At 42.2% G+C, this 27,353-nt stretch overlaps 1 protein-coding gene across 1 annotated transcript; it reads left to right on the top strand.

Annotated features, from left to right (window-relative positions):
* Window positions 1-758: 758 nt before the first annotated feature.
* On the top strand, window positions 759-21,587 carry LOC308361347 (G-protein-signaling modulator 2-like; the record flags this gene model as incomplete). Its single annotated transcript, XM_080833680.1, has 14 exons — window positions 759-790; window positions 7,664-7,885; window positions 8,554-8,689; window positions 8,826-8,965; window positions 9,086-9,209; window positions 9,437-9,552; window positions 9,804-9,959; window positions 10,501-10,609; window positions 11,428-11,581; window positions 11,973-12,049; window positions 12,183-12,368; window positions 12,600-12,756; window positions 18,357-18,502; window positions 21,441-21,587. The coding sequence occupies exons 1-14, from the start codon at window positions 783-785 to the stop codon at window positions 21,585-21,587; spliced, it is 1,878 nt and encodes a 625-aa protein (XP_080689806.1). The 5' UTR covers window positions 759-782.
* Between the last annotated feature and the right edge of the window lie 5,766 nt (window positions 21,588-27,353).

Below are 27,353 nucleotides of genomic sequence, written 5' to 3'. Positions count from 1 at the left end.
TCCTGTTCTTAGAATTGGGCGTTTCAAATATCGTATTCAGATTTGCATTTCACCCAGTCACTTTTCAGAAATCTGACTTTCATGGACGGCATCCTTGATTTAGAGAGTGCTTGAAAAAAAACTACATCGGAGCCAGAGATTAACGCCCATGGCCAGACCACATAGTTATTCACCCTTTCCATGACACCAGCGTTGAAGTGAGGCAATGGGCCCAGGCAAACTGCAAGCAGATATATTTTTTTCTTGGTGACTAGGCCTACCAGACCCGCGTGAAATAGGTTCATGGGTTGGTTTTCAGTTCCAAATTTCCAATTTTTATTAGAACAATCCACTTGAATAGTGCAAGCTGCTGCCAAAGTTTGTAAGTAAAAACAACAGTGCTTAAGTGCTTGGTAGCGATTCTTCGTGTGGTTGTAACGATAAACGACTCCAAACGATGTGCAAATACCGCGTCAAAATTGTCCATGTGCAGTTCAAATAAACTGTTGCACAACAGGACAACCTTACATCTGTTGCTGCGGTGAAGGCTATTATTATGGGCGTGGCCGGTAACCGATTACGTCGATGTGATTGGCTAACATCAGCGCCAGATGGGCACGTTTCTTCAAGTTCAGCACAAGGAAGATTTGGGGGAAAAGTTGGAGGAAAATGGCGAAGGCGTAAAAGTCTACTTTGTGACACCACTTTCACTTACGATGTGTCAAGCGAATCACTGGAAGCAGACCTGTTGCCTTCTTAACGTTTGATGAGCTGGAGAACTCAGGATAAATCCACAAAGGTACATGTTTAGGTATGTCGAAAATGCGGTAATAGAACTGTAGCCTATTGCATCAACCATGTTTACATGCTACAACACATACCGTAAACAGACCTATCGCAGTCGTTCATTAGTCCTCGGGATAGCCTTGTTCACCGACAGCTTTTGCACTAATATCCGGTTGTTTGTTGTTTAAAGTTTGTCATATAGCCTTAAAATAGACCTACGCTCACAGGCAATAAATGGGCAGTGTTTTCACAAAACGTTGCTTGTCGAGTCAATGAAAGTGTCAGGTTGGACAGCACAGCTGTGCATTAGAGAAGATTTTTTAAATTAGACTTTTAATTCGCGTTGATTAGTTTCTGTGGTAGTCCGAGCTACGAGTGGTGTTTAGAACGCGAATATATACGTTTTTCATGGGTTATTCTATAGCCATCAGTACTCTAGGCTATGTCGCCATATAGTAGGCTACTTATGCTCACACACACACACACACACACACACACACACACACACACACACACACACACACACACACACACATACACACACACAAATTTCCAGGATATTGAGTTTATTCATTCTATGGTTTCAGAAAAGGTCTTTTTCTAACAAAGAAAGAGATAAAAACAGTAAACACTGTTGTTTTCTTTTCACGCTGCAGGCCTACATTTAGTTAATTATAATGCTTGACATCCCCTCGATTATATAAGCCAGATGCTCTTCTATCAATGGTTCTATGAAATTGCAGAGAAAACCTAAATAGCCAATATTCCTATATCTTACCCGAGAACCCAATCATGGAAACAGACTCTCAGAGGCATCTTTCATAATGCTTTTCTCCTTGAAATGATGAATAAGATTTGAGGGGCCCATAATCATGAGTGACTTCCAGAAAGTATGACTCTCATCAGCAGGTTGTTTAGGCGCATGACTCAAATGACAACTGTAAAGGCAAGCAGCATGGTTTCTTAACTTGTCAGTGCAGTCTGGAAATTCCCAATTTGATGGAGTTTTAACATTACTCATCAGTACACTGGAACATATCCACGCCCGAGCAGCAGTCATAGTCGGAGACAGAGTTACATTAGTCCAGTTCCCTACACTTTGAATGCCTATACCACAGTGACAGGGGCCGGATTAGATTGGTATACTATGGGGATGGACTTATGGATATATCAACTGGGCCAAAAGCATTGCCATTTTGTCAACAGAGACATTTTTCCATGTGTGAATACAGTATGTGGTTAATGTGGATGTGTGATTGACTCTTAGAAAAGTTAAACGTCAGCTTACACGAATGACATAACCTAGTGCTTACTGGAAAAGTGAAACTACAGCTACTCCTGGTTACTAATAATTATTTTTTATAAATGCAAATGTGCTTTACATAGGGGTGTTGTTGTAACAGACTGATTGGACATGAGTAGAAGGCACTTGCCACCACCAGCTCGGATATTAATATAAATATTTAAATAGTGCTTTGACTCTTCTTCCTTATACATAGCCACAATATTTGCCATCCACAAAGGTAGAGAAATCCCGTTGCAGACGTGACTCCTGTTTTACCATACACTTTTCTCACCTGACCCATGCCATGTGACACATCCTCCACCACAAGTGGTGTGGGTTCTTTAAATATTCAGGGGTGCTGAATTACACTGAGAGCAATTAGTGCATGAAATGGAAAACCAGTTAGAGTGATTATTTGTATAAGAACTCGGGAATAGTTTCTCCACAGTGGTCCTCAGTGAAGATGAGTTATTTTTTACCTAGGGTTACACACACTTGACACAGTGACGCTTCAGGAAAAACACCTTTATCAGTATGTCAGACAGATGAAGGTTTTGTGATTGAGACATTGAATAGTTGATGTAATTTGGTTTTACTCAACCACCTCTAACAAAACATCTCCGAATGTTGTACTGTTGTTGAAAGCCACACTTTTAAAAAGGGTACTAATGCAGACATTTAAAACCCTTGACCACACATTGCTGGCTGTCATAGTGCGAAAGCAGGGGTCACATGGCAAATATGCCATTAGACAAAAATTTAAAGAAACTTGGTTGCTGTGTTTTACAGCTGAATGGATTTTATCCTGTGACTTATAGTTGTTGTATTTGCTTTCTGAGACTGAAATGGTGCAACTGCTTCCTGTTATCTTGTGGTTGCCCAATCCGCTAACTTTTAACAATAAAGCCGATGGACATCGTGGCCCCCCAGATTGAAGTCCCCAATAAAAACAAAGCTTCTGTTATGTTGTGCCACTGTCAGGAGCCTATGAAGGAGGAACCAACCACAGGACTGAATGGGAAAAAACAACAACTAAAAAAGCACATGTAACAGTTTTAGTTCAGATGGTGCTGGGCTGATTGATGGAGGACATATAATGAATGGACAAAATGGTGTTTGCATTCCTTTGTGTGCCTTTTCATAGTGCTTGTCACACTTTGTGTGTGTATGCTTGTACTTTTGTGTGTTTGTGTGATTTCTATTTGTCAATATGTGTGGTTGAGCTGGAGAGAAAGTGTGACAAGAAGTGGATCAAATGATTTTGTGTTAAATAAGAATGGCAATAGCAAAAACACTGTAGGAGACATCATATTCATTTGTGAGCGAGAAGGGGGAAGAGGTATGAAAAGGGATAGCAATTCAATTTCTGTGTGTCTATGTGTGAGAGGGACAGAGAGAGCGAGAGATCAGAGTTCTCATGTGTCAATTACTTCGTCATTCAGCTGATCCCCGCCTCTTTTGCTTAGTGGAGCAAAACAAGGATAGCCTGCCGTCTCCATCTCCACCTTTTGGATATTCAAGATATTTATTTTCTTCTGTTCATGTTCTGTGCGGGTCTATTCTCTGCCACACTTAATGACCAATACAAGAGACTACTCTTCTTTACCTCCTCGATAGTAGCCTACTCCCTTCGTTCCAAATGGAGTACTCACCTTTAGGGAACTTATTCGGGACTTGCTCCTCCGTGGACATGGCTTCTCTCCTGAGTATGCATGAGGCGGAACTGCATTATGATGCACGTTACAGGTAGGAGACACAGCTCTCGTCTGCGCACACACGCTCAGCCTAACTAACAAATACTGTCTGAAGTGAGATGCCAGCACTCACTTTTTCAGTCTGATAACAGTGCCATCTTCTGCTGAGCCTGGTAAGAACACTAATGATCACATGAACTGAAGCATTCCGTTTTGTGAGAAAGTTTGCTGGGTGTCTTAAGACACAGGCACAGGGAAAGATACCTTATTGTGCGATGGTACAGTAAAAAGTGCTATAGTTAAATATACAGTATATGTAAGAACATGCCTTTGGCATCAAATCAAGCAATTTGTAACTTTTTACCTCTCTGGTCAAAAAGTGCTTTGGTGTACAGTCTGAGAACGTGGGCTTCATTTCTGCTAAGCTCTGCATCAGCTTGTCTGTGGCTATAAAGCACATCTTCCCCTAGAGAGGGGAAAGTAATAAGTGAAGTAGTCTCTTGATGGTAATGGATTGCTGTGGCTGCTTTGTGCAGCTTACTGAAGAAAGGACCTTGTGCCATAGTTTACTTGTTCAGTCCCTCACCTACAGAGTGGACAGTGGGCAGGTTGTGCATGTTTTTTCATGTTCATGCACATGGTGATTGATGGATTGATTGCCCACAATGATATGCTGTGATGGGTGTCAGTTATCTGGTACTGTCCATAAGTCTGACTGAGACTGAGTTTGTTTGCATTGAAAGAGAGAATCACTTGCTTTCATCATTCACTGACCATTTCACCATGCATTCTTAGATTTTCATTCTTATCAAAACCATCGAGGAACACCCTAAAGCATTAATTTTGTGTATGGTGAGCTACCAGCACTAACATCCAGGTACTCACATGAACCTTGTGATGCATAGGCCCAGATCCTCCCGTCAGTAGATCATGGTTTTGACATTGACAAAAGAGCACTGTCTATTTAAGTGCTGTGAAAACATTTCATAAGCATCTGTGCCATGGTGCTTGGTCCTCCCATTGGGCAGCAGTCTCTGTAATACGAGTGGGCACTCGCGTGGGAACGGAGTTACACTGAGCCCTCTCTGTCAGCCAAGCAACCTGCTACGGGTCACCTGCATTTTTAATGGCCAGGCTGAAACTTTAATGAAGCAGAGGGTCTTCTGCTGGCTCGCCTGTTCTTCACCATGGCTTGAGTGTCGTCCACTATGGTCACACCTGTTGCTATCACACACCTGTGTGGACGGGCCATATATCTGTGGGGCCTGCACTTAGGAGGCTCACCTGTCCGTGTTTGTGTGACCAGTCCGGGTTTGGTTGCAGGAAGTCTTGCTTGTATCGCGCAGTGTTGGGCAATGGAGTTTGTGTGTGTGTGTGTGTGAGAGACCAACTCAAAGGTGCGTATTTGAGTTTGAAATGTCTAAACAAGTTAAAAGGCTTTAGGGGTTAAGATTATTGGGTGTTGTTGAGATGTTTCATAAGTCATGTTCAATCTGAAAATGGTGTGCACCGTTTTGCTATGGGTTAACTGACTTTGAGGTGCATTTTCTCTAGTTTAGTGGGTGTGCCAGAGGTGTTTCCCCATTAGCAGCTGCGTGTATATATGATTTACCTTTACTTTGCGAATGGAAGATCAGAATAAAAAGTAAAAAAAAAATGTAAACGTATATAACTGATCAGACCTCAAAAATCCTTGAAAAGAACACACAAAATGGCCTTCTCAGCTGCACTTGTGTAATACACCACCAAGGGAGTTGTGGGCTTTCTCAGTATGTTAAACTGCTTACGGTGTGTTGTCCTGCCCCACAAATCAGCCGGTTCCTGTTGATGGTGACAGCTCGAGCAGCTGCAGGTCCAGGGCGGCACGGATCTGGTGGCCTTACAGACTCAGGCCGATCTGGGACAGGGACGGGCTCTAATGCACTGAAGTGGATTTCACCGGCTTGGCCTCAGCTCACCGACTAGCATTGAAACCCATCTTCTCCGTGGCATCGTCAGGATGCCGTTAAGAGGGACAGGAAGAAGCTTAGTGCCGGCCTCAGCAGCAGCCACTTGTTAAAAGCACCAAAATACCTCAGCACATTCAGACAGAGAGCTGCATGGCTCTAATTAACATTACATTTAAGTTTTTGACCTCTGCATTTCTTTCTTTAAAAAGCCACAAGGTGTAAGACCCTGAACTAATTGCCTTAGTCTGTGACAGTCACTTCGTGCATGGATCCCTGTGGGATTTGTGTTTCTTCAGCCACTGGGAATAATGGATCCTTGAAGTTGTAGTAGCAAAGCATATTAGCTGCCACTCCCCTCATACAATGAGAGTGAAGGGGGATCCACAGCTCACTCCAGACAAAAAGCAGGGGATTGAGGGAGAAAGATTCAGATTCTTTCTTTACAGCCACATTCTCCCTATGGATATTGAGCAGAAATAGACTCCATTAATCCAAGAACAAGTAAATACAGGTAGTTCAATTAGAGGCAGATAGAGCAAGTAAAATGGGAAGTGGACAGGATTGAGCTGGAGAGGAAGACTGGTGACGGGGGATGGGTTGGTGCCAGAGGCTTAACCCAGCTTAACGTTCTCTGGCCACTTATCACTGCGAAACCTAACATTACCCGCGCCGGAGCAACAACAAAAGATTTTAAAGATTAAAGGCCCCCCAAGGGGGAACAGAGAGGATGAAAGTGGAAGGAAACGATGCTGTCCACCCTGAAACGGGACAGAGCAGAGAATCACAGTCACACGTACACTTGACGGTCTAAAGTGGGAAGCCTGCGACAGGTACAGTTGTCGTGGGATTAGTAATTACCACAGAGTGGCTTGTGGCATGGGGGTGAACTTCCCTGGGCTGTGTTGGAGGCGGGTGTCACGGCTCAAAACATGTGGCACCCTGCGGGAATCTTCCAGTTTGCTGTCTGGCCCACGCCGACGCCGGGCGATGGAGAAACTGGACAAGTCCGTCCTGTCCAAGTGCTTTGGGTGTCTGCGCAGGAAGAAGAGTGAAAGGTAGGAAATGGCACCACAAGCCTCCACAAGTCCCTGAAGAGATCAGTGCTGTACAGACTTCCCCTCCCTTTCACTTCAGAGAACCCTGTATTGGTCAAGTCTCCTTGACATCTAAGTTGGCTGTGCTCTTGAGACCTTTTATAGCATCTACGCTCAGAACAAGGCAGCCCCTGTGTTGGTTTGTGAAGGGACATTCTACGTTTGTTTGTGGAAGAACATTCTGGACATGATGCTTAATTCCTCATGATATCATGTTTGGAATCATTCAGTGGTAGTGTTGTATTTGGGTTAGTTAGCTGTGATTCCCCACACTGGCAAGTAAATCCTGTGGAATAATCCCAGTAACACTCTCTGCTATGCGCTAGACTCCAGTGCAGTCTCAAAAGTGTGCTGGGAGAAGCAGCCTTGCCCTGGGTTTCTGAGCTGACTGCAGGTCAGTGAGATGGTGAATAGCCACTGTAAAGTTGACCAGAGGAGCTGCCAGAGAGTCGCTGCTTGGGCAGCTCTCATGAGAGACAGGAACAAACAGCCTGCTGACAGAGAGAACGGAAAATCTTTGGTAAACAAACATACGGTTTTAGCCATTGGAAGGGTGGGGAACACAGGCAGGGCTGCAGCTTGCAAGTAAAGGTCTGTGGGTCTATGTTAGAGATTGGATATGTTAGAGAGTGCATACTGTAAAGGGGGTAGACATTTGTTTGTTTAAGATTGTCCTTTTGTAATTATCTGATCTTATTCACTCATAATGACATACTGACATTAATGACATACTGACATAATGACTGTCAGGCTTGGACCAACTCTAGGCTACTCTAGGCTTTGTCCATATTGTGTTATATTCTATTCAATTCTTTACCCCCATAGTTTTTTCTTGACATTTGTGGTTATTCTCTCTCTCTCTTTCGCTCTGTGTAGGATGGAGGCGTCCTGTCTGGAGCTGGCTCTGGAGGGTGAGCGTCTGTGTAAGGTGGGCGACTACGGCGCCGGTGTCTCTTTCTTCGAGTCGGCCATCCAGGTAGGCACGGAGGACCTGCAGATCCTCAGTGCCATCTACAGCCAGCTGGGCAACGCCTACTTCCACCTGCACGACTACAGCAAAGCCTTGGAGTACCACCGCCATGACCTCACCCTGACCAGGTACGCCTCATGCTGTTTACTCCAGTGATGTGCAGCTCAGGATGTGCAGCTCTTTCAGGGGCTAATGGGGGAAATAAATCAAGTTAAAGGCGAGAACAAGTCATATTTGTATATATATTTGTATAATGCATCTCAAGCCCTAGGGCAATCCAGAAAAAAAACAAGAAATACTTGTTTCAGTGTACCTACTGACAAAGGACAGCTAAGGTTATGTTTTTGAGGAAATATGTGTATTTCCCTGTTTGGATATACTGTAGCCAGGTGAAGTGCATATAAACAAAGTAGATCATGATAAGTGAAAAGAAATACAGCCACGCCAACTGAAAAGCACAATGATTGCTTTTTTGGAATATTTTATTTAGCGACATTCATTTTGTGAAGTTATATTTAACAGATGCATTTCATGACATTCCATCTCACTATGATGGAAGACAAGTTTTATTTTCAATGGAACCAACAAAAATGTTTTATCTTAACATTACAGAAACTATAACTTCATAAAATAAAGGGTTTAAATAATTTCCATCCATGTATAAGTTATTGAGTGCAAACAATTAACTTAGGTTTTATTCAAGTGAATAATACTAAATGTTATGTAAAATAAACCCATGTATTTATCAAATATAAATATAAAAATGATATAGTAACACGTCTGCTCCTCTGTAAAGGACTATCGGGGATGAACTGGGAGAGGCAAAGGCTAGTGGTAACCTTGGCAACACCCTGAAAATTTTGGGCCGGTTCGATGAAGCAGCAGTTTGTTGCCAGAGGCACCTTGACATCTCCAGAATGCTCAATGATAAGGCAAGTCTCATGCGATGAGGCTCAGAGGCTCACAGAGCTTTACTAGATGACATACTTGATGGAGTTCTTCATTATGAAGGTGTTCATTTTCTTTCTTTTTAATGTGTGTGTGGTGTGTGTGTGTGTGTGTGTGCAGGTTGGGCAGGCCAGAGCACTGTATAACTATGGGAACGTGTACCATGCCAAAGGAAAGAGCATCTGCTGGAGTGGGATGGACCCTGTAGAATTTCCAGAAGAGGCCCGGATAGCACTGAACCATGCCATTGAGTACTACGAGTCAGTGCTCAGTGCCTCTTAACAGTAACATGACATTGTGCAGTTGATTCACTGTTGATAAACCGGTGGTTATTCATTATCTTATTGTCATTTTCTCATTTCGTTGTCATGTTTTTGCAGGGCTAATCTCTCCATCGTCAAAGAGCTAGGTGATAGAGCAGCCCAGGGACGAACCTATGGTAACCTTGGCAACACACATTACTTGCTGGGAAACTTTGAGAATGCTGTAGTGGCCCATGAACAGGTAGAGAACAAAACAGATCTATATATGATGGTGAAGGGAGCTGATTTAACGAACGTACTGTATATGGGATATACATTATCTTACAGGTGTATCAATAGTGTTGCCTTGCTGTAATTTTTGTCCTCTCAAGTTAGATGTACTCCTTATAACATCCAAATTTTCGTTGTCCTCTCTCTCTTTCTCTCTCTCTGTTTATCACTTTTGAAACACATGTTCACACTCTCCAGCGTCTTCTGATCGCTAAAGAGTTTGGAGACAGACCTGCAGAGAGGAGGGCTTATTGTAACCTTGGAAACGCCCATATTTTCTTGGGACAGTTTGAGCTCGCTGCTGAGCATTACAAGTATGTCAAATGTCCAGGTCAAAACTTCACTGCTATGTGTGTGGTATGCTTTCTCGTGTGTGTGTGTGTGTGTGTGTGTGTGTGTGTGTGTGTGTGTGTGTGTGTGTGTGTGTGTGTGTGTGTGTGTGTGTGTGTGTGTGTGTGTGTGTGTGTGTGTGTGTGTGTGTGTGTGTGTGTGTGTGTGTGTGTGTGTGTGTGTGTGTGTGTGTGTGGGTGGGTTTTACATCTTTCATTTTCTTTTATGTTCCTAGACGTACACTACAGTTGTCTCGCTCGCTGAAGGATAGCGCAGTGGAGGCCCAAGCCTGCTACAGTCTAGGCAACACCTACACCCTGCTGCAGGATTACGGCAGAGCCATCGATTACCACCTCAAACACATGCGCATCGCTCAGGAACTCAATGACCGGTCAGCACAAACACTCCCTCCAACACACACACCCTCGAGGAGGGTTAATTACCCCAACTAAGCGCTCAGATATATGAATGCTGATCTTAATTACATCTGCTTAGTCAAAGGGGGCAAGATTTAGGCGAAACATGGTGGTGAAACATCTAATCAGATATCCCAAGGTTATGAAAATCTAGGAAACGACTATATCTTTGAATTTAAATATTTTCCTGACCTTTTAAAGTTTTGGAAAAAAAATCAACAAATCCGGCTATTTAGCATGTGTGGTACAGCATGTTTGAAATAGCTGTAGGGATAACAGAGAGATGGGTCAAACACTTCAAACAAAACCGGAGTAAATTAAGTAAAATATGTAAACTAAGACAACATACATAATAATAAATATAAGTTAAGACAACACCCCCCCCCCCTCTCCAGCCATCACATTCTCCCATCCTACCTCCCTAATCAGTAATGTCTTGTAGGTCAGGTTTTATTACCCTGCACTCACATGTTTTGTGTGTTCAATTTGTTCCTCTCTTTCCATTCTTCCATGTAGGGTAGGAGAGGGTCGGGCGTGCTGGAGTTTAGGGAATGCTCACACAGCACTGGGCAATCATGGGCAGGCCATGCACTTTGCCCAGAGACACCTGGAGATCTCCAAAGAGGTGTGTGTGTGTGTGTGTGTGTGTGTGTGTGTGTGTGTGTGTGTGTGTGTGTGTGTGTGTGTGTGTGTGTGTGTGTGTGTGTGTGTGTGTGTGTGTGTGTGGGATGTTATCTGACCAAATTACAATTAGATACTTTGTGTCCTTCTCTGCCCATGTGCTACGGCGGTTCATGTTAACTTCTCTTCTGGTTCTTTTTCTTCTGCTACTGTGTTATGGTTGACAGCCTGTTTCACCTTCCTGTAATTGGTCTGAAAGTCTGAACCATCCAGAAGTTTTTTCACACTTTAAATGAACTGAACCATGGTTCAATGTACGTAGCTGTGAAAGCACCCTTAAAGAAGATGATGTGTCTTTTAGGCCTAGTGCAAGATTTAAGGCTGTGGGGGAAAACCTACAGAATGTGTTATACAGTATATGCATGTTGTGTGTGTGTGTGTGTGTGTGTGTGTGTGTGTGTGTGAGTGTGTGTGTGAGTATGTGTGTGAGAGAGGGGGCTCCCTCTGCTGGTGCTTAGATAGTTGCTCTGGTCTGGCACTGTTTACTATACTTTCTTACTTTAAAGTAAATTACATTATGCATGTGACTGTTGTTTGTTTCAGATTTGCAATGATCAAACGGTTTTTTTTTTCGTTTTTTTAACGGTGTATGGTAACTGTTATAGAATCAGGCTGTCATTGAATATGCTTGTATACAGTATGGAAGGAATGAATGGCTTGCATTAATGACTCTATTATATGGTGCACACAGGACTACTGGGTTGATGTACATAGACATGTTACACATTTTATATGTACTGATGTTCCCTGTCTCTCACCTAGATAGGGGACCGCAGTGGAGAGCTGACAGCCAGGATGAACATATCAGACCTCCAGCTGGTGCTGGGACTGAACCACAGCAGCACTGACCCCAACCTCAGTGTGCACGCCGACAACACCTCTAACCTCTGTGTCAACCATGACTACAGCCCACATGGTGAGTTCACTGTCATCGCCACAGCTGACCTTTAGGTCCTGTGAAGTTGTACCACTGGTTGAACACCTGAAGTCTAACTAACTATGTATGCCACGCTAGGTTTGTGTACTGGATTATGGAATCTAAAGAAGGATTCCTCAGAAATTATATTTGTGGAGGGGTTTAGTGTAGAAATGTTCAGTTTCAAAGGGGGAGCTGAGACCAAGGTGGTGTTGTAAAGTGAATGAATTATGGGGTTGGCCATGCTATTATTATAAGGGAAGATATGTCTAATATTTCTAGCCCAAATGCATCCCGGTTAGCAGTTTCGGGACCACAAAGAACATGGTGTATGTAGCATCTGAGCAGAAAAGTGAAAAATAATTAGTTGTTATTGTAAATTATTTCACAGGAGCTCGACCAAGAACTGGAAGGAGAACCAGCATGGAGAATATGGAACTGGTCAAACTTAGCCCTGAAAAGAGCGCTGTATGTGAATACAAGAAATGCCCAGAGATACATAGATGAATCATGCATGCACGAACACAACTACTACTACAACTAGGTATTAAACCATATATTAATGTACTGTCTGAATTCACAACCCCATTCTCCAATGCAGGAGTCAAGTGTGGAGGGTAATGCAGCCTCCTCTCCCATCAAACCCTCCATGGCCAAGACCTCATCCAAGCTCTTCTTCATTCGCCGCCTTCGGGGTAGGAAGCCCAAGCACAGCAACTCGAGCTCCAAAGTCTTCCAGGATAGCAGCACGTGTCCCATCCCTAACACTGATGCTCTAGAGTCTAGGGTAGGAGGCTTTTATGTGCTGATGTTTAAGGTGATATTCCTCTTATTACTTCTAATTAATGATAAGAAAGCTGTGGTGTTGTTTTTCAGGTAGGTTTGGCTATGAGGAATAATTTTAAGGTTTTAGACACTACGGATCATTGTATGTGAGGGGGGGTATGTTCTATTGTCCTTTTATCCTTACGTCCCATCAAAGATACATTTTGAATTTAAACAAATCTTCCTTTTGCAGCATGGCGTTGATACAATTGGAGACGAGGGTTTTTTCGATCTCCTCAGTCGTTTCCAAGGCAACCGCATGGATGACCAAAGGTGCTCCATACAGGATGGCCACAACCGTTTTCCCTCTACCTCCCTCCCTACCACCCCGCCCGTAGCCTCAAAGAAATGTGAGTTAGCCCCCATCCCTACCAGTAGGCTAATGCTAACCTAGCTGCTGTTGCCTTGACAGGGGTGGCTTTTGTTACTCTTGAAGTTCTGCTTCAGTTCTGCAGAAGTCTTTCGAACAACTGATGGAAAAAGATCAAGTGATCCAGAAGTAATGATTGAATTCTTGTAGCCACCCCTTTGCCAAAGCTAATATGGTCATCATGGTTAGCTGCATGGTTAGCTGTTTGCTCAGTTGTGAAACTCCCTCAGACATGAGTGTATTGATTTTCTTCATAGTGTGTAGCCATTACATTTTCACACCTGGAAATCTAGACCAAGGTTCGAACAGAGGTTCATGCTTTGTGATATTCTGTAGATTTGATCTGGTTGGTTTGGTTTCTCATTGCAATTTTGAGAGCGCAGTACAGAACGTTGCATGACATACCTATGTCCATTCGTCATCACCTACGTGGGCTGTATCTGCCTATACTTGATTGGCTTGTAGACAGGCTATCCAGGCGTCATGAAAAAGGAAAATGCTCCTTCTCATCTATCTGCGCACCTCTTTTTCTGATGGCATCGCCTTTATACAGTGCCCTCCGCAATTATTGGCACCCTTAGTGAATGTGACCAAAACAGGCTATGAAAAAATATTTGTTTGCTGTTTATCCTCTTGGTCTTTCACTCAAAATATTCACAAAAATCTTACCTTTTCATTGAAATAAAATTATTGAAAGAAAACATTATTTTTTTCGTTAAATAAATACTATTCTCCTAAACAGTAGGGGTGCACGATTCAGAAAATGTCACGATTCGATTTGATACCGATTTTTAGGCTCACGATTCGATTCAAAATCGATTTTCGATTCAAAATTGATTTTCGATTCAAAAACGATTCTCGATAAAAAAAAATTGATTCACAGTATGTAAATGTTAGTGCTGTCAAACGATTCAAATATTTAATCGCGATTAATCGCATTTTTGTCATAGTTAACTCAAAATGAATCGCGATTAATCGCAAATTAATTTATCGCAAATTTAATTTTTATGCTCTTATCATGGAAAAGTGGATTGGCTTGCTTTATCCAATGTTTTATTTTATTGAAAAATAACATTGCCAAACAGGGCGGTACAAAATTAAATTATAAAGTGCACATTTCAGACTCAGCCTATAGTGCAGTTAAACCATGGCTTAATATTTTCTTTTGTCAAGTTTGCTGTGAACATAGAAGTCAGGCCTCTTATTTCAAAAACAATGAACCGTAACAATAAGGTTACCAATAAAAGGTAAGCCTACTACTTCTGTGCTTTCAGCCAGCTGCCTGTTGACATTTTCAGACAACAGTGAAGCTTGCTTCTTTTGCACAACACAACTTTTAAAGGTAAACTTTCTATTCAGAAGCTTTTTATCAACCATTTCGCCGTATCGCGCTCACCATCAATCAAATCGTAACGTTAGCCTACTACACAGTTTGCGAAGCCAAAAAGAACGTTAATCTTTAAAAAAAAATAAAAATGTATTTAAAAAAAAAGAACGTTAATCTTATATCATTTTTTTTTTCTTTTTTTAAGATTAACGTTCTTTTTTTTTAAATACATTTTTATTATTTTTTTTTTAAATTTTTTTTTTATAAATATGAATCGATTTTTGGAATTCTATGAATCGATTCTGAATCGGGAGCACTTGAATCGCGATACGATTGTGAATCGATTTTTTTGCACACCCCTACTAAACAGGTGTGCCACCATTATTGGCACCCCTTAATTTAATGTTTTGAGCAGCCTCCCTTTGCCAAGATAACAGCTCCAAGTCTTCTCCTTTAATGCGGGATGAGGTTGGTGAACACATGGGACAGACCTGAAACCATTCCTACATACAGTATCTCTGCAGATCCTTCAGATTCTGAGGTCAACACATTTGCAGATTCGGCTTCAGCTCTTCCCACAGATTTTCTATGGGGTTTAGTTCTGGGGACTGTGATGGCCATGGCAAAACCTTTATTCTGCTGTCGGTGAACCATTTTTGTGTTGATTTTGAAGTGTGCCTAGGATCATTGTCCTGCTGGGAAGTCCAACCACGGCCCATTTTAAGCTTCCTAGAGGGGGGCTGTTAGGTTTTTATTTAATATCTGCTGGTATTTGATGGAGTACATGATACCATATATCCTAACAAGATGTCCAGGGCCTTTTGAAGAAAAACAGACCCACAACATCAGAGATCCGCCACCATACTTCCAAGTGGGTATGGGGTGCTCTTCTGTATGGCTATCTTTCTGTCTACGCCAAACCCACCTTTGATGTTTGTTGCCAGGAAGCCTTATTTTGGTCTCATCTGACCATATAACTCTAATATAAAAGTCTGACTTACATTTGGCAAACTGTAGGCACTTTAGTTGGTTGTTGATTGACAGCAGAGGCTTTTTCTGATAACCCTCAAAAACAACTTGTGGTGATGTAGGTGCAGCCTGATGGTAGTTCTATTTCATCCTTACTGACCGCTAGAAGGTGCTTTCAAGCACTGGATGATCCATCTCGCACACGCGCAGGTCGAGTGATTATACCAACAATGTCACCTCGTGACCCCGATGACCCCCGGATAGTTTATATCTTCCGGTGGGGTCAGGGGAACTGTTCCTTTCATCTTCTCGCTCGCAGGTAGTTGTGTTTTCGATAAGAACCTAAGGAAACTAAAGCTTGAATTAAGTGCTTAATCCTGTTCCGTGCCGTTGGCCTTGCGACATAGTCGGAGCTCCGAACATTCTCGCCCTCCAGAGGCCGCACCGATCGTATTGGATAAGTACTTTGGTCTTTTCTTAATTTATTGCTGGTTGCAACTATTGGCATCGCCTGCGCGTGCCGATAGGTATGCGAGGCCGTAATTAATTATGATGTGGTTTAGGTCGCGTATTCGCCCCTTCCCACCACTTAGGCAGTTAAATTACGTTGCCTTACCAGCTGTTGCCGCTAAAAAGTGTTTGATAATCGTGGTGACGGCTGCGTGTTCGCCCCCTCTCCCACCATTCATTTGTGTTTGCAAATACTACCTTACTGGTGCTGTAGTCGCTCCTTCTACTAGCGCTCATAGAGACGCAGTTACAATTCCCTAGGGGAATTACTTGCGTATACTGAATGCTTACGATAGCCTCGAAAATGTAAAACTTTAAACACTTTACAGAGTAGTCTGGTCCAGGCCATTCATTCAGACAGTCATACCAGTGGTGGTAAGCTACATCAGTAGCCACAGCTGCCCTGGGGCAGACTGGCGGAAGCGTGGCAGCCAGTCGGCGCCAACGGCCCCTCCGACCACCACCAACGTTCATTCGGTTCATACCATATTATGCATGTATTGTAGCTATTGGCCTGCAAATATTTGTCAGTGATGGCAGCGGTTCCTGCCTCCCTCTCCCGGCATCTATTCTGCACTATGTCAAAGTCAAACTCAAAGTGTGTTTATTGTTGCATGTACCAAATTGCTTCAGCACAGCAAAATTCTTATGACTTGGCCAGCATCATCATCTAAGCAGTAGACGTCATACATATAACATATACCAAAAAATAACATAAACTCTATAACACTATGACAATAAAACATATAACATGTAACATTAACATACAACAGTATGTAACCCATTGAGGGTGGCCATCCCCCTCTCCTGGTGAAGGTGGCGCTCTCGCTCCCCGCTCCCAGCACAGGTGTGGTTTGTAGTTTGGCCTGCAAATATTTTGTCGGTGAAGGCAGATAGATATGGCATCCCGACCCTCATCGGTTGCAGCTGTTGGTCTGGCCGCCGCAGGGCCCAACCCACTGCTGACAGATGTTCGGACGTTGTCCATAATACCATACTGAATGCCCGAGCAGTATGAGAACAGGTGGCAGCTGTTTGCCGCATGGCGAGGGCCCCGTGCATTGCGTGGTCCCGAGCGCCTTAGAGTTCCTCCAGTCACTCCTGGATGGGGGCCGCTATATCCTCCCGACATGCTCTGGTGGATAATGACACGGTGGGGAGCCACATTCCTTAAAGGTTTTTATCTGGGATTTTTTCTAAGCTAAGAACAGGATTTAAGAATGCGGAAAAGCAGTCATATATAGGCCAGATTGGAGTGCTCCCATGTTCTTAAGGGCCTACATTTGTGAGAAATCATTGGTGATTGCGTTCACATCAGTTCTACAGACATCCTCGGATTAAAATTATTATTATAGTAATAAATACAAATAATACGTCATTAACAATTACGTTTCACGTTTATAGTCATGATTCTACGAGGAATCGTGATGTCCTAAGATCAACAAAAGCTTTACACGCACACTGCAAATGGCAGTGAAGAAATAAATAAGCACTAAACTCAATCGCGTGTACATAGCCATAGTGGAATAAAATGGACACATCTACATTCTGTACATAAACAAGTGAATATCCATAACTAAACTATATCATATGGGCCTACATAATAAAGATAAGGCCTATCAAGATCCACAAGTAGCCTACTCATCAACCTCACATCACCCCATTTCTTTTTCACTTCAGCCGCTGTGTGCCCCTCTCCTGATCCCACGTTTACCTCACCTGTTATATCGTCCCATGCCGCTTTGGGTGGTCTTGGACCCCTTATTGACACTACTAAATAAGATGCTTATGTTCATGCTTATGTTGTACTCCTTGCAACAGTGTTGTACACCTCTGCACCGGTGAAGTTAGGTCTGTGTTTACTTGCTGGTTACTTTATGAAATCGTTATCCCTCTGGATAAATAAAGTATCCATCTATCTATGAATGAAAGGCCAACATAAAATCGGTCTCATCTTAACAGTTAACAAAACATGATAAGGTTACAAATCCTGACTTGTCAAGACTGACGTGGGTTGCATCTCATAAACATGGTCTCAACGCAACGTGTTAATACGTGTTTATACCTTGCGGTATCCATCGGTCACCTTTTGTGCTAAGAAGAGCCTGACTTTATGCCACTGGTATTTTTATACATATTTCTCAACCCAACGTGACGTTATACAACAACAATGAAGAATATTTGCCTTTTATAGTTATTACTTAGTTACTTTGCTCACCTCTATTTTTCCAGATTATATTAAACTGAAGGCCAGCCGAATTCATTGTAGAGCTGTCATATTAGGTGTCTAATTTAAATTTTAAAACCTTGATGCGTAAAAAAAACCATACAGTTTAAAGACAATAATGTGCCAATCAATCTTTTATGACATTCATAGCACTAGCACATGTTTTAAGGTGTCAGAGGGTGAGGTTTACTCACTCCAGAGTTCCATCCACTGGCTAACATTACTTTAAGTTGTATGAAATGTGGGAGGAATATTTAACCACTAGTATTCAAAGACATAAGTCAGTAGTAGAGAAGGATTTGAATTCTTCGCTCACCAGGTCAGTTACTGTGGCTTTGAATTTACCACAAAAGGCTTTAATCCACCTACAATCATGTGCCACCATTGGAGCTCTGTAAGTCTCTAAAACATAGCTAGAAATACCTTGTAGGGCAGTCTTTTAAATATTGTGATGCTGTGCAGGCCCTCACCAACACAACCTGACTTGTAAGGCTAGTTTTAAAACTCACCCCTGTAGATCTCTAACTACAATCCCCTCCTTCCTCAGCTACTTCCGAGTCAGGCCTCCCTCAGGCCCCAGGAAAGCCGGGGAGCCTGCCAGGCCTCAGCCAAGCAGTCTTCAGCCAGCTCATGGCTAGCGGTGACGGCAACCACCCTGATGAAGACTTCTTTGACATGCTTGTCAAGAGCCAGGTGATTGCTTATTATTCATTATTCATTTTGTTTTCATATGTGATATTGTATAAATGTACCCGAATGAGTGTGAATAATAAGTAAGAGTTATGAACATGGATGAGTGTGAATAATAAGTAAGAGATATGAACTTGGATGAATGTGAATAATAAGTAAGAGTTATGAAGTTGGATGAGTGAGTGCGATAGTAATATTTTATACCATATATTTTGAGACTCTGAGAAATGATCAGTCCAGGAAACAGGTTTAATCTTGTACAATAGTGCGCACCAAGGGAGACAGAGACAGAGGTATCACTCAAGGTTTTAAGACTCTTCTAATCAGCCTTTGTAACATTTCAGTTATATTCCCTCTGAGTATAAGGGGTGTCACCCTGTTTTCATGAGGCCTTGGAGACACAAGTCTCTGAGCCATTTGCCACACAGAGGAAATGTTGGTTAAGAGCTCCAGCTGAGCTTTAAGATCTCAGAGGCCATGTACAGACGAAGTCTAGTTTGTCTTCGTCCGTAAAGTTCACAATACAGATAGCCCTATCATTTAGACGAACACTCTCTATCCGAACACGGTATCCGCAACGATACAAATCGGGGGTAGAAAGTGAGTAGATTTGAATCGGTACGGGGGCTGGTGTTCGTCTGCACGGATTCACGCAACCTGATGACGTCATTGTCCCACGCGATCTCCAACCAATTTATATAAGTTTCACTTGTTATCGCTTTACATCTCACTAATGGTGTGTTTCGAAATCACTCTCATTAATCCAGCCTACTGATTTTTGTTTAGCCTCCTATCTTGATCTAACTCTTTTTATTCAGACGTTACATAACTTTCATGACCACAAATATAAATTGGCCAGCGATTTGCTTTTTTGTTAATAAATTGAAGTTAAAATGGTCGGAGCAAAGCCTCATGGGAAATGGGATGACAGACATAACATGTTGTACTGTTCCAAACTCTTTATTATCAATAGAAAATATAATTCATTTTCGTATAACCTTTAGTCTGACCACTGATTTTATTAACCACCATAATGTAATGTTGTTGATTGGAGCTGTGTAATGTGTTTATCCGTGTGCTGTCTAGTCTTTTCTTCTACGTTTTTCACGTTTTTTCAGTTGTCTGTAGCAGCGCTAAAGCGCCACCAACAGGCGCGGGGTATGTACTACAGCTACTACTACTGTCGGCCCTTACGCAGATCTCTCGTTACCAGGCTCCGTCCTTACGAAATTAAAAGATTCGATTCGGTGAAACTAGACTTCGTTTAAAGGGCACCAGAGACTTGTAATTATAGGCCAAGGGCCATTAAGGACAAGTGAGAAACCTTTCACACCTCCCCCAGGTCAATCTCTCTCACCAACAGAACATTCAACCAGAAATTCCTACACTGAAGCCAAAGTCCAAAAAAAAGCACAATTACAACTAGATATAAGATTCATTGACAATGGTATATCATTATGAACTCTGAAGCTTAAATTCTGATTCCTTGAAGTGTGAATAATAAGTAAGAGTTATAGACTTGGATGAGTGTGAATAATAGGTAAGAGTTATATTTGCTTTATCTCCCTCTGGAACGAAATACTGTTTTCTGATTGGCTAATGGGGTGTACATTAAGTTCGTATAACCGGACACCTTGGACGTAGTCCCAGTAGAAAAGTTAAATCGCTGTTCCATATCAATTCTCTTGAATGGTTACCATTGACAACCAACGTAACGTTTATTTTTTTTAAGGACTTCTCTAACGGGAGCACTAGGCTTCAAATCAAGAATTCATCAGGTTGTTATGCATACTAAGGCCCAATCTCAATACTTCCCCTTACCCCTTATCTTACCCCTTACCCTTGAAATTGCGCGTTCATGTGAGAGCTAGTGGTGTCTCAATACCCAACTTGATCAAGATTAAGGGGTAAGGTTAAGGGGTGTATGGCCCTCGTTTTTGAGATGATCGGAGAGCTACCTTGCTCCTCCAAGGGCTATCCCAGAGCACACCGCGAAACAAGCTCGGGAATTTTCAAAAAAACATGGCTGCTTGAAGCGAGGAATATTTTACATGAATAAAGCTATCTACACAACTTTTTATATGTTTATAATGACTCGGTTTGATCTGAAATGTGCTACTCGAACGATGCATAGTATTGTCGGTCTTAACTGAAGCTTTCAAACGGTAGTTTTAGGATACAATTAGCACGTATACCACCACTCCATTGGCTTATATGGTAGCTTGCCAGCTATCATGCTACATACACTACATGTAAGTATTTTTGGCTTATAATTAATTTAAAAATGACGACAGTCTTGTTTTGTGCTCTACACAGTTGTATACATATATATTTGCAACCATGTTCTTCATTAGACTTTTTTTAAATCGCTAGTTTCATAGCTCATACAGTCACGCATGACGTAACCGAAACCGAGTGGCGTCTCATTTCATAGGGGAAAGATCTCAGCCCTTGGCCCTTATACTTGCAAGTGCTAGGGTTAAGACTAAGACAAGACTAAGCAAAAGGGGCAAGGAGAAGAATCGAGATTCGGCCTAAGTTTCCTAAAGATAGAACATTCTAAATAATAATAATAATAAAAACATTTTTGGATGTTGTAAACGGGAGATAAGCGGGATAACGGCCTTCGAGCTGTACAGTTCTACAAAGATAATGGACTTCGCGGAGCTGCGCGTCGTGGAATGCTTTGCCCCGCATCGTCCATTATCTTTGTAGAACTGTACAGCTCGTCGGCCATTATCCCTTACATATTGAATTTGGTCTAGTTTGTCTGTTGCTGTTTGGTGAGTGCCAAGTGTTCCATTCTCCCTCCTCTTGGACTCAGACTAAGAGCTGTTCCATTCTCCCTCCTATTAGACTAGGACTAAGAGCTGTTCATACCTCTGCCTTTTCATTCTCTCACCTCCTTTTCTTTTCTCTTCTCTCACTCGTCTCCCCACAGGGCTCCAGACTGGACGATCAGAGGTGTGCAGCGCCTCCTCCTCCCACCAGGGGGCCCACCGTGCCTGATGAGGACTTCTTCAGCCTCATCCTGCGCTCCCAGGCCAAGCGCATGGATGAACAGCGGGTGGTCATTCCTCCTCCTTAGCGTAGCCCAGAGACTGAGGTCTTTTTTTCTCCTCCTCCCTCCCTCGAGTGGAGTCTGGGCCGGGGGCAGTCATAGCTGCGGATGCCTAAAGGAGTTGAGGGCCTGCGGAAAGCAAGGGCCTCCTCAGCTTGGGCCTCGGACAAGTTACTTTCATCATCTCTGATTCAGGGATCCCACGCTGTGCTGCGGTGTAAAGCAGAGAGCTGCTTTCACCTGTTTGCATGTTTTATATCTCATCAGTTCTGCCCTTCTTTCTGCTGTATCTTCACACCTCTTATCTTCTGCCTTTGTATCATGTTCTGTCTTTTTATTTCTGATCTCAAGTAATCTGTCTGTGGTAGATTCATTGGATTGCCTATCATACCGAAACAAGGACAGTAGCTGAACTTCTGAACCTGCTCAGATTATATCGTCGATATTGGACGTTTGTCTAGCGGTTTTATTTTGTTATTTTTATTGTGACTGTATGGTTTATTTGAGTCCCATGCCTTTTTTTTATATCAGGTCGTCTTCACACGTGTCAGTCTGAGACTATCAAAATAATAATTTGCACCTTTTTGTAATAGATACATGTAAGAAAAGTCTAACATGCTGTTTGATTTTATCAATTTCTTTTCATGATTTTATACTACTATTAATGGTATTGAGGAATAAAGCCTCATGTTATCAAGATTCCCAACAAACTAGTGAAGCTCTATGATCATTGATGTAAGGTCTCTGTGCTGTTATCAGTGGAAAATATGCCAGCTGATTGTGTTAAACAGTGGTTTTATTTTTCTGCTACATTTTCCACTGTTATTGTACACATTCTTACACTTTTACCTTTTCATCCTTAATCACTTATATTCAGTGTAGAGTTTGCTCAATTCTGCACCTAAAAACCTGCTGGTAAAATGTCTGGAGCTAATGATGGGCTCGCCTTGGTTGAAATGGAACTAATCTGCCAAGGTTCTGCTTATCATCCTTAGACATGAACGTAAAGCCATTTTTCATCTGCTTTCCATCATGGGTAACCTGAATCATTTTAACATTTGACAGCAACAGCAAAGGTAAGCAGCCACCTGGGGCCCGTGGTGACAAGGTTCCTGTCAGAGTCAAACTTGCACACATTCATACAAAATACAATATGAGTATCTATGAAGTTGGTTGAAATGTTAGTTGCAATGTCAGCAAATCAGCAGTAATATGTTTGGATGGCTCTGTTCAATGGCACTTAAGTACTGTTAGGGGGAAATTCACTCATGTTACCTCAGGACTCCGGAGTTGTATATAAGCATATTTATTCAACAACAACAAGCTTGTCTGGCTCACCCACATCCTGGCAGGCCAGAGAGAGGCACGGCCCACTCTAGAAAAAAAGAGAGCAAGCGCCCAGGCTCTCTTCCAGACTGCAGCAGACGAGAGAGAAGCTAAATAAAAAAATATTACACAAGGTTTATATAGAAAGAAGTTAGCGTTCTCTGACACCAAAACACTTTGTCCGGAGGGAAAACCATGTGGTGGGTCTCTGACGTCCGAGGTCATCTTACTATGCTTTTTGCAGTCACGCAACAGCAGAGCAAATAATGAAGGCCTACAAGTTGTTCGGGTCAGTCCTTGCTTACACAGACACACACATAAGGTATACTTTTAAGCACATACGCAGATTTAGAACCGTCAGCACTTAAAAATCAAAGAGATACAGAAACAGAAAAGTCATGTTTCTGCAAACAAATGCATATGATTAACACACATACATACTAGATTAAAGTCAGAGTTTCATATTGTACAGTTTGACCCTTCTTAGTTACACAAACACAGAAACACATAAAAGCCATGTTCTTGATTACATAAGCACATGATTCATACAAGGTTATTATTAAACAAGGCACTTGATTAATACATTCTTAAGTCTTGAACAGTGTCTCTAAATGTATTCTATCGTGTACACTTCCCACACAACGAGGTTGCTCAACTATTAACCTTAGTGCCCTATGTTATGTTATGCCCAATGGGCTAGGTTGTGTTACCCCATTAGCTGTTATCTGGAGCCTGTTGAGTGGCTAATGTTACCTCGTCACTGAATCAACACAGGCAAATCATCAGCTGAAAAATAGTTGAGGTCAGAGACAGCTGAAGCAGTATCGATAAGTAAAAAGTGCTAGAAGCAGCGCCAAAAATATGAATGGAATAATTAAAAGAAGATTGTTCATACTAAACCAGTCATTCACAGTCTCTTGTTGACATGTGTTTTGTAGGTCCTCCACAGATTTTACTCCCTCTTCCAGGATCAGGGTCAAGTGGCCACTTTTGTGAGTATTGTTATGCCATTCAATTAACCTGACCTCTACAACTGAACTGCTAGATTCCTGGAAAGTCAGAGACAACCAATCAGATGTCTGCGAGCAGAAAACTGTACATAGATAGGAAGCGCAGGTATAAGATGTCTGTGGCCGTATCCTCTGAGCAGTTGTCAATGGTGAGCACACCATGTTGAGATATCAACAAGTAAATGTCTTTACCCTCCCCTCCAATCAAGCAATCCTCCCCTACAACAGACACAATGGGCCTCATTTATAAAACGTACTTACGCACAGAATTGATCTTAGACTGTGCGTGCGATCAAATCCACGTCTAAGTACAGATTTATAAAAACCGTCTTAGACGTAGAAAAGGACGTCTGGTTTTAGTTCGTGTAAGTACATTTCCTTGTGGCAATACTGGAGTACTGCACGAATTTAGAACTCAAAGCGCCGACACGCAGTTTCATTATCATCATCGTGCACCACCGTCACCATTAGGGCTAATCTTTCGCTCAATAAAATCAATTAAACTATTAGAACAATTCACACATGAATGAGATTCACGTCTAATAGGTATTCCGTTTTAATTTCACAAGTGTAAAACATTTCGCATTTCACAGTCGGTTCGGTTCTTTAGAGCTTTGCTTTCACATGCGTGGTTTCCAAGGAAGGATTCAAGCATGAAAGGGGGTCAGAGTTCAGGCATCCCTGAAAAAGTTCCAAGTAGTGGAGTGCTTCATGCCCAGGATGGTCCGAAAAGACCAATATTACAAAAATGTTGTGGAAAGCGCGCGCTACACTGCTTGTCAGGGGATCTCACAGCGAGGCCACATTGAAGATGAGGATTCAGCAAACAGGGGTAATGGAAAATTTGATAAAACCGTTCAGAAAAAGTTAGATAACAGCCCGTCAAATGCAAAGTATGTGCACCATGACGTGCAGAATGAGATCATCAATGTAATGGCAGAAATGATTAGGAAACAATTAAGGGATGTTTTAAGCATAGTTTTGTGTGCACTTTTTGATCTCTTATTATTGTGGGTTTGAGTGCCTACTGTTTGGTCTCATTCATGTTTTTTTTGATTGTGACTTAAAATAATATACCCTTTTTGAAAGCATTTCTGACTCTTTGCCTGTTTAAGTTAATTCTATCTGATATTCTAATCTGCCGTCTTTAGTTAGAAGTGTATTGAACTTGGTATGTTTAGTTTAATTGGTCGCACATGGTAGTGGTGACCTGTTAGTCATCTGGCGCAAACTTTAATCTACACACTGAAGTAAGTGAAGTATTTGGGATTACGTTATCTATAACATGCTGCATCCATTTTGACCGTCGGAGATGAACGAGGCTTTGTGCGCGTCCGTCAGAAGTAGCCTAATGATAATAATAATACGATCGATTTGAATGACGCTTTTTATGTACCCCAAAGACGCGTTAGAGATCAAACGTGTAAACATATGTGACGATATGGTGGGGAGGTGTTGTAGTAGAGAAAAATGAGACTCATATGCTATCACCCTAATTTCATAGCACCCTCAGTAAAACGCCGAGCACCCCCATAGCACCACCAGAAAAAAATCTCTGGCGCCGCCACTGAGTTTCATTATCATCATCGTGCACCACCGTCACCATTATGGCTTATGTTTCGCTCAATAAAATCAATTAAACTATTAGAACAATTCACACATGAATGAGATTCACGTCTAATAGGTATTCCGTTTTTATTTCACAAGTGTAAAACATTTGGCTCAATCTATAGCCTATAGAAAGTCTAATAGTGGCTTAGTTTTCATTAGGAGATATATCTGCATTGGCGTTGTTAGAGGATATTGCCAACTGCGCAATAAGGAGAGAAAGGGTTTTTTCGTGATCGCGCACACTTTTTGACACAGGATGATGTATGGCTGATAAGCAGGTAGGCCTACAGCTTGTCGAGAGCGTTGTGCCCAAATAGCCTCTCGTCTAGGCGCACCAGATGCAACCAGGCCATACACGTTCAGGTTTTGTCTGTTCTTGGATTCCTGGCTACAGGAACGTTCCGATGAGAAATTGGAATTCATTTAGCAGAATTTTGCCCGATGTTCTTCGCAGTATTATCACTTTATATGCCCGTAATTTATTAGATTTCCATACAGTGCTGCAGGTACAGCAAAATGTGTAAGAGGATTTCCTGCGTAAAACAGGGTTCCAATGTATTTTCATCCAGATTGCGCACACTCAAACAGCCTAGGAAGACCACTTTAATATAGCACATGCCCGTGCGCGGTTGGTAGTGGAGCACAGCAAAGGCATGCCTAAGGGAAGGTGGCGATGGCCGGCGAGACTCCGATGCTGGAGCAGCAGGTGCTGCTGCCGCAGATGCACCTTCTGGTGCTGCTCGTGCGACAGTTGCGGCAGCTGGTGCTTCGGAGACGTGCCTTCTACATGTCACATACTTTGCTTTTGCCATTACGCCACCAGACAGGTTTTCTAACGATGTTTTGGCCCGCATCTGCTCTTCCATCAGCAGAACGTCGATGTCAGCCTCACTTTAATTCTTCTGTTTACATGTTTCTTTCTTGCTTGCCAATGTCACAGAGAGTTTGTGCATTGAGGATGCGCTCTGTTTGTGCATTAATAATATGCTGATTAGATTAAATAGGGGCGTTTTGAGGGCGGAGATTCAGTTGCGCACAATTTCACTACCATTTGTGATTTATAACAGAAGGATTGGCGTATACGTGTTTTTTGTGTGTACGTCTGTTTACTGTGGATCTCACTTACGCTCATTTCAGGAAATGTCTTAGACAAAATGTAGGATGGTTTCTACGCAACGTTTTATAAATGAGGCCCAATGACATCATCACCATCAGAGCCTTTGAGAAGGGTTGGCTCATAGCCAGATATCAGGATGTCGGAGTATATTGTGCCGATCACATTTTCAATGTCTTTAAGCACTTCTCTTTCAGCATCTGCCTGCAGTCCCTCGCAAGTCAAGAGGTTCATCACCTGAAAAAAATTGGTACTCAAATCCCATCCCAAGTTATTCAAGTTGGAAGAGGAATGATGGGTGACCTCTCCAAAAAGTGTCCTTTTGGCCTATCCAAAGTGCCCAAAACTCCTGAAATATGTGAACAAAAAAAGTGCTATATTCACTGTTTGTGATGTATTTACACCCCTGACAACCTCTAGATGAATATCAGCCATGATACTTTAATATTGTAAAATTACCTAATCATACACTAGTACTGAGTAAGAGGCAAGACACATACTCTCTTTTTCATCTACTCAAATCACACAAATAGGAAAACAATGACTATTTACATTTATTTTTTTAACTATTTACATTTTTGTCCATGGAGGCATGTTTTTTTATGAAAGTCCCCCATCGGTACCAGTCCACGAAACAGTTGTGTGATGGCACCTGGCACAAAGGCACATCACTTAATGTGCAAAGCTTCCAAAACTCATTAGTTCATAAACATTCAACTGACTTACAGGAAT

The sequence above is a fragment of the Sprattus sprattus genome (assembly GCF_963457725.1).
Source record: "Sprattus sprattus genome assembly, chromosome: 2".
In the NCBI taxonomy this organism is placed as follows: Eukaryota; Metazoa; Chordata; class Actinopteri; order Clupeiformes; family Clupeidae; genus Sprattus; species Sprattus sprattus.
This window is presented reverse-complemented; position numbering and strand designations above follow the sequence as displayed.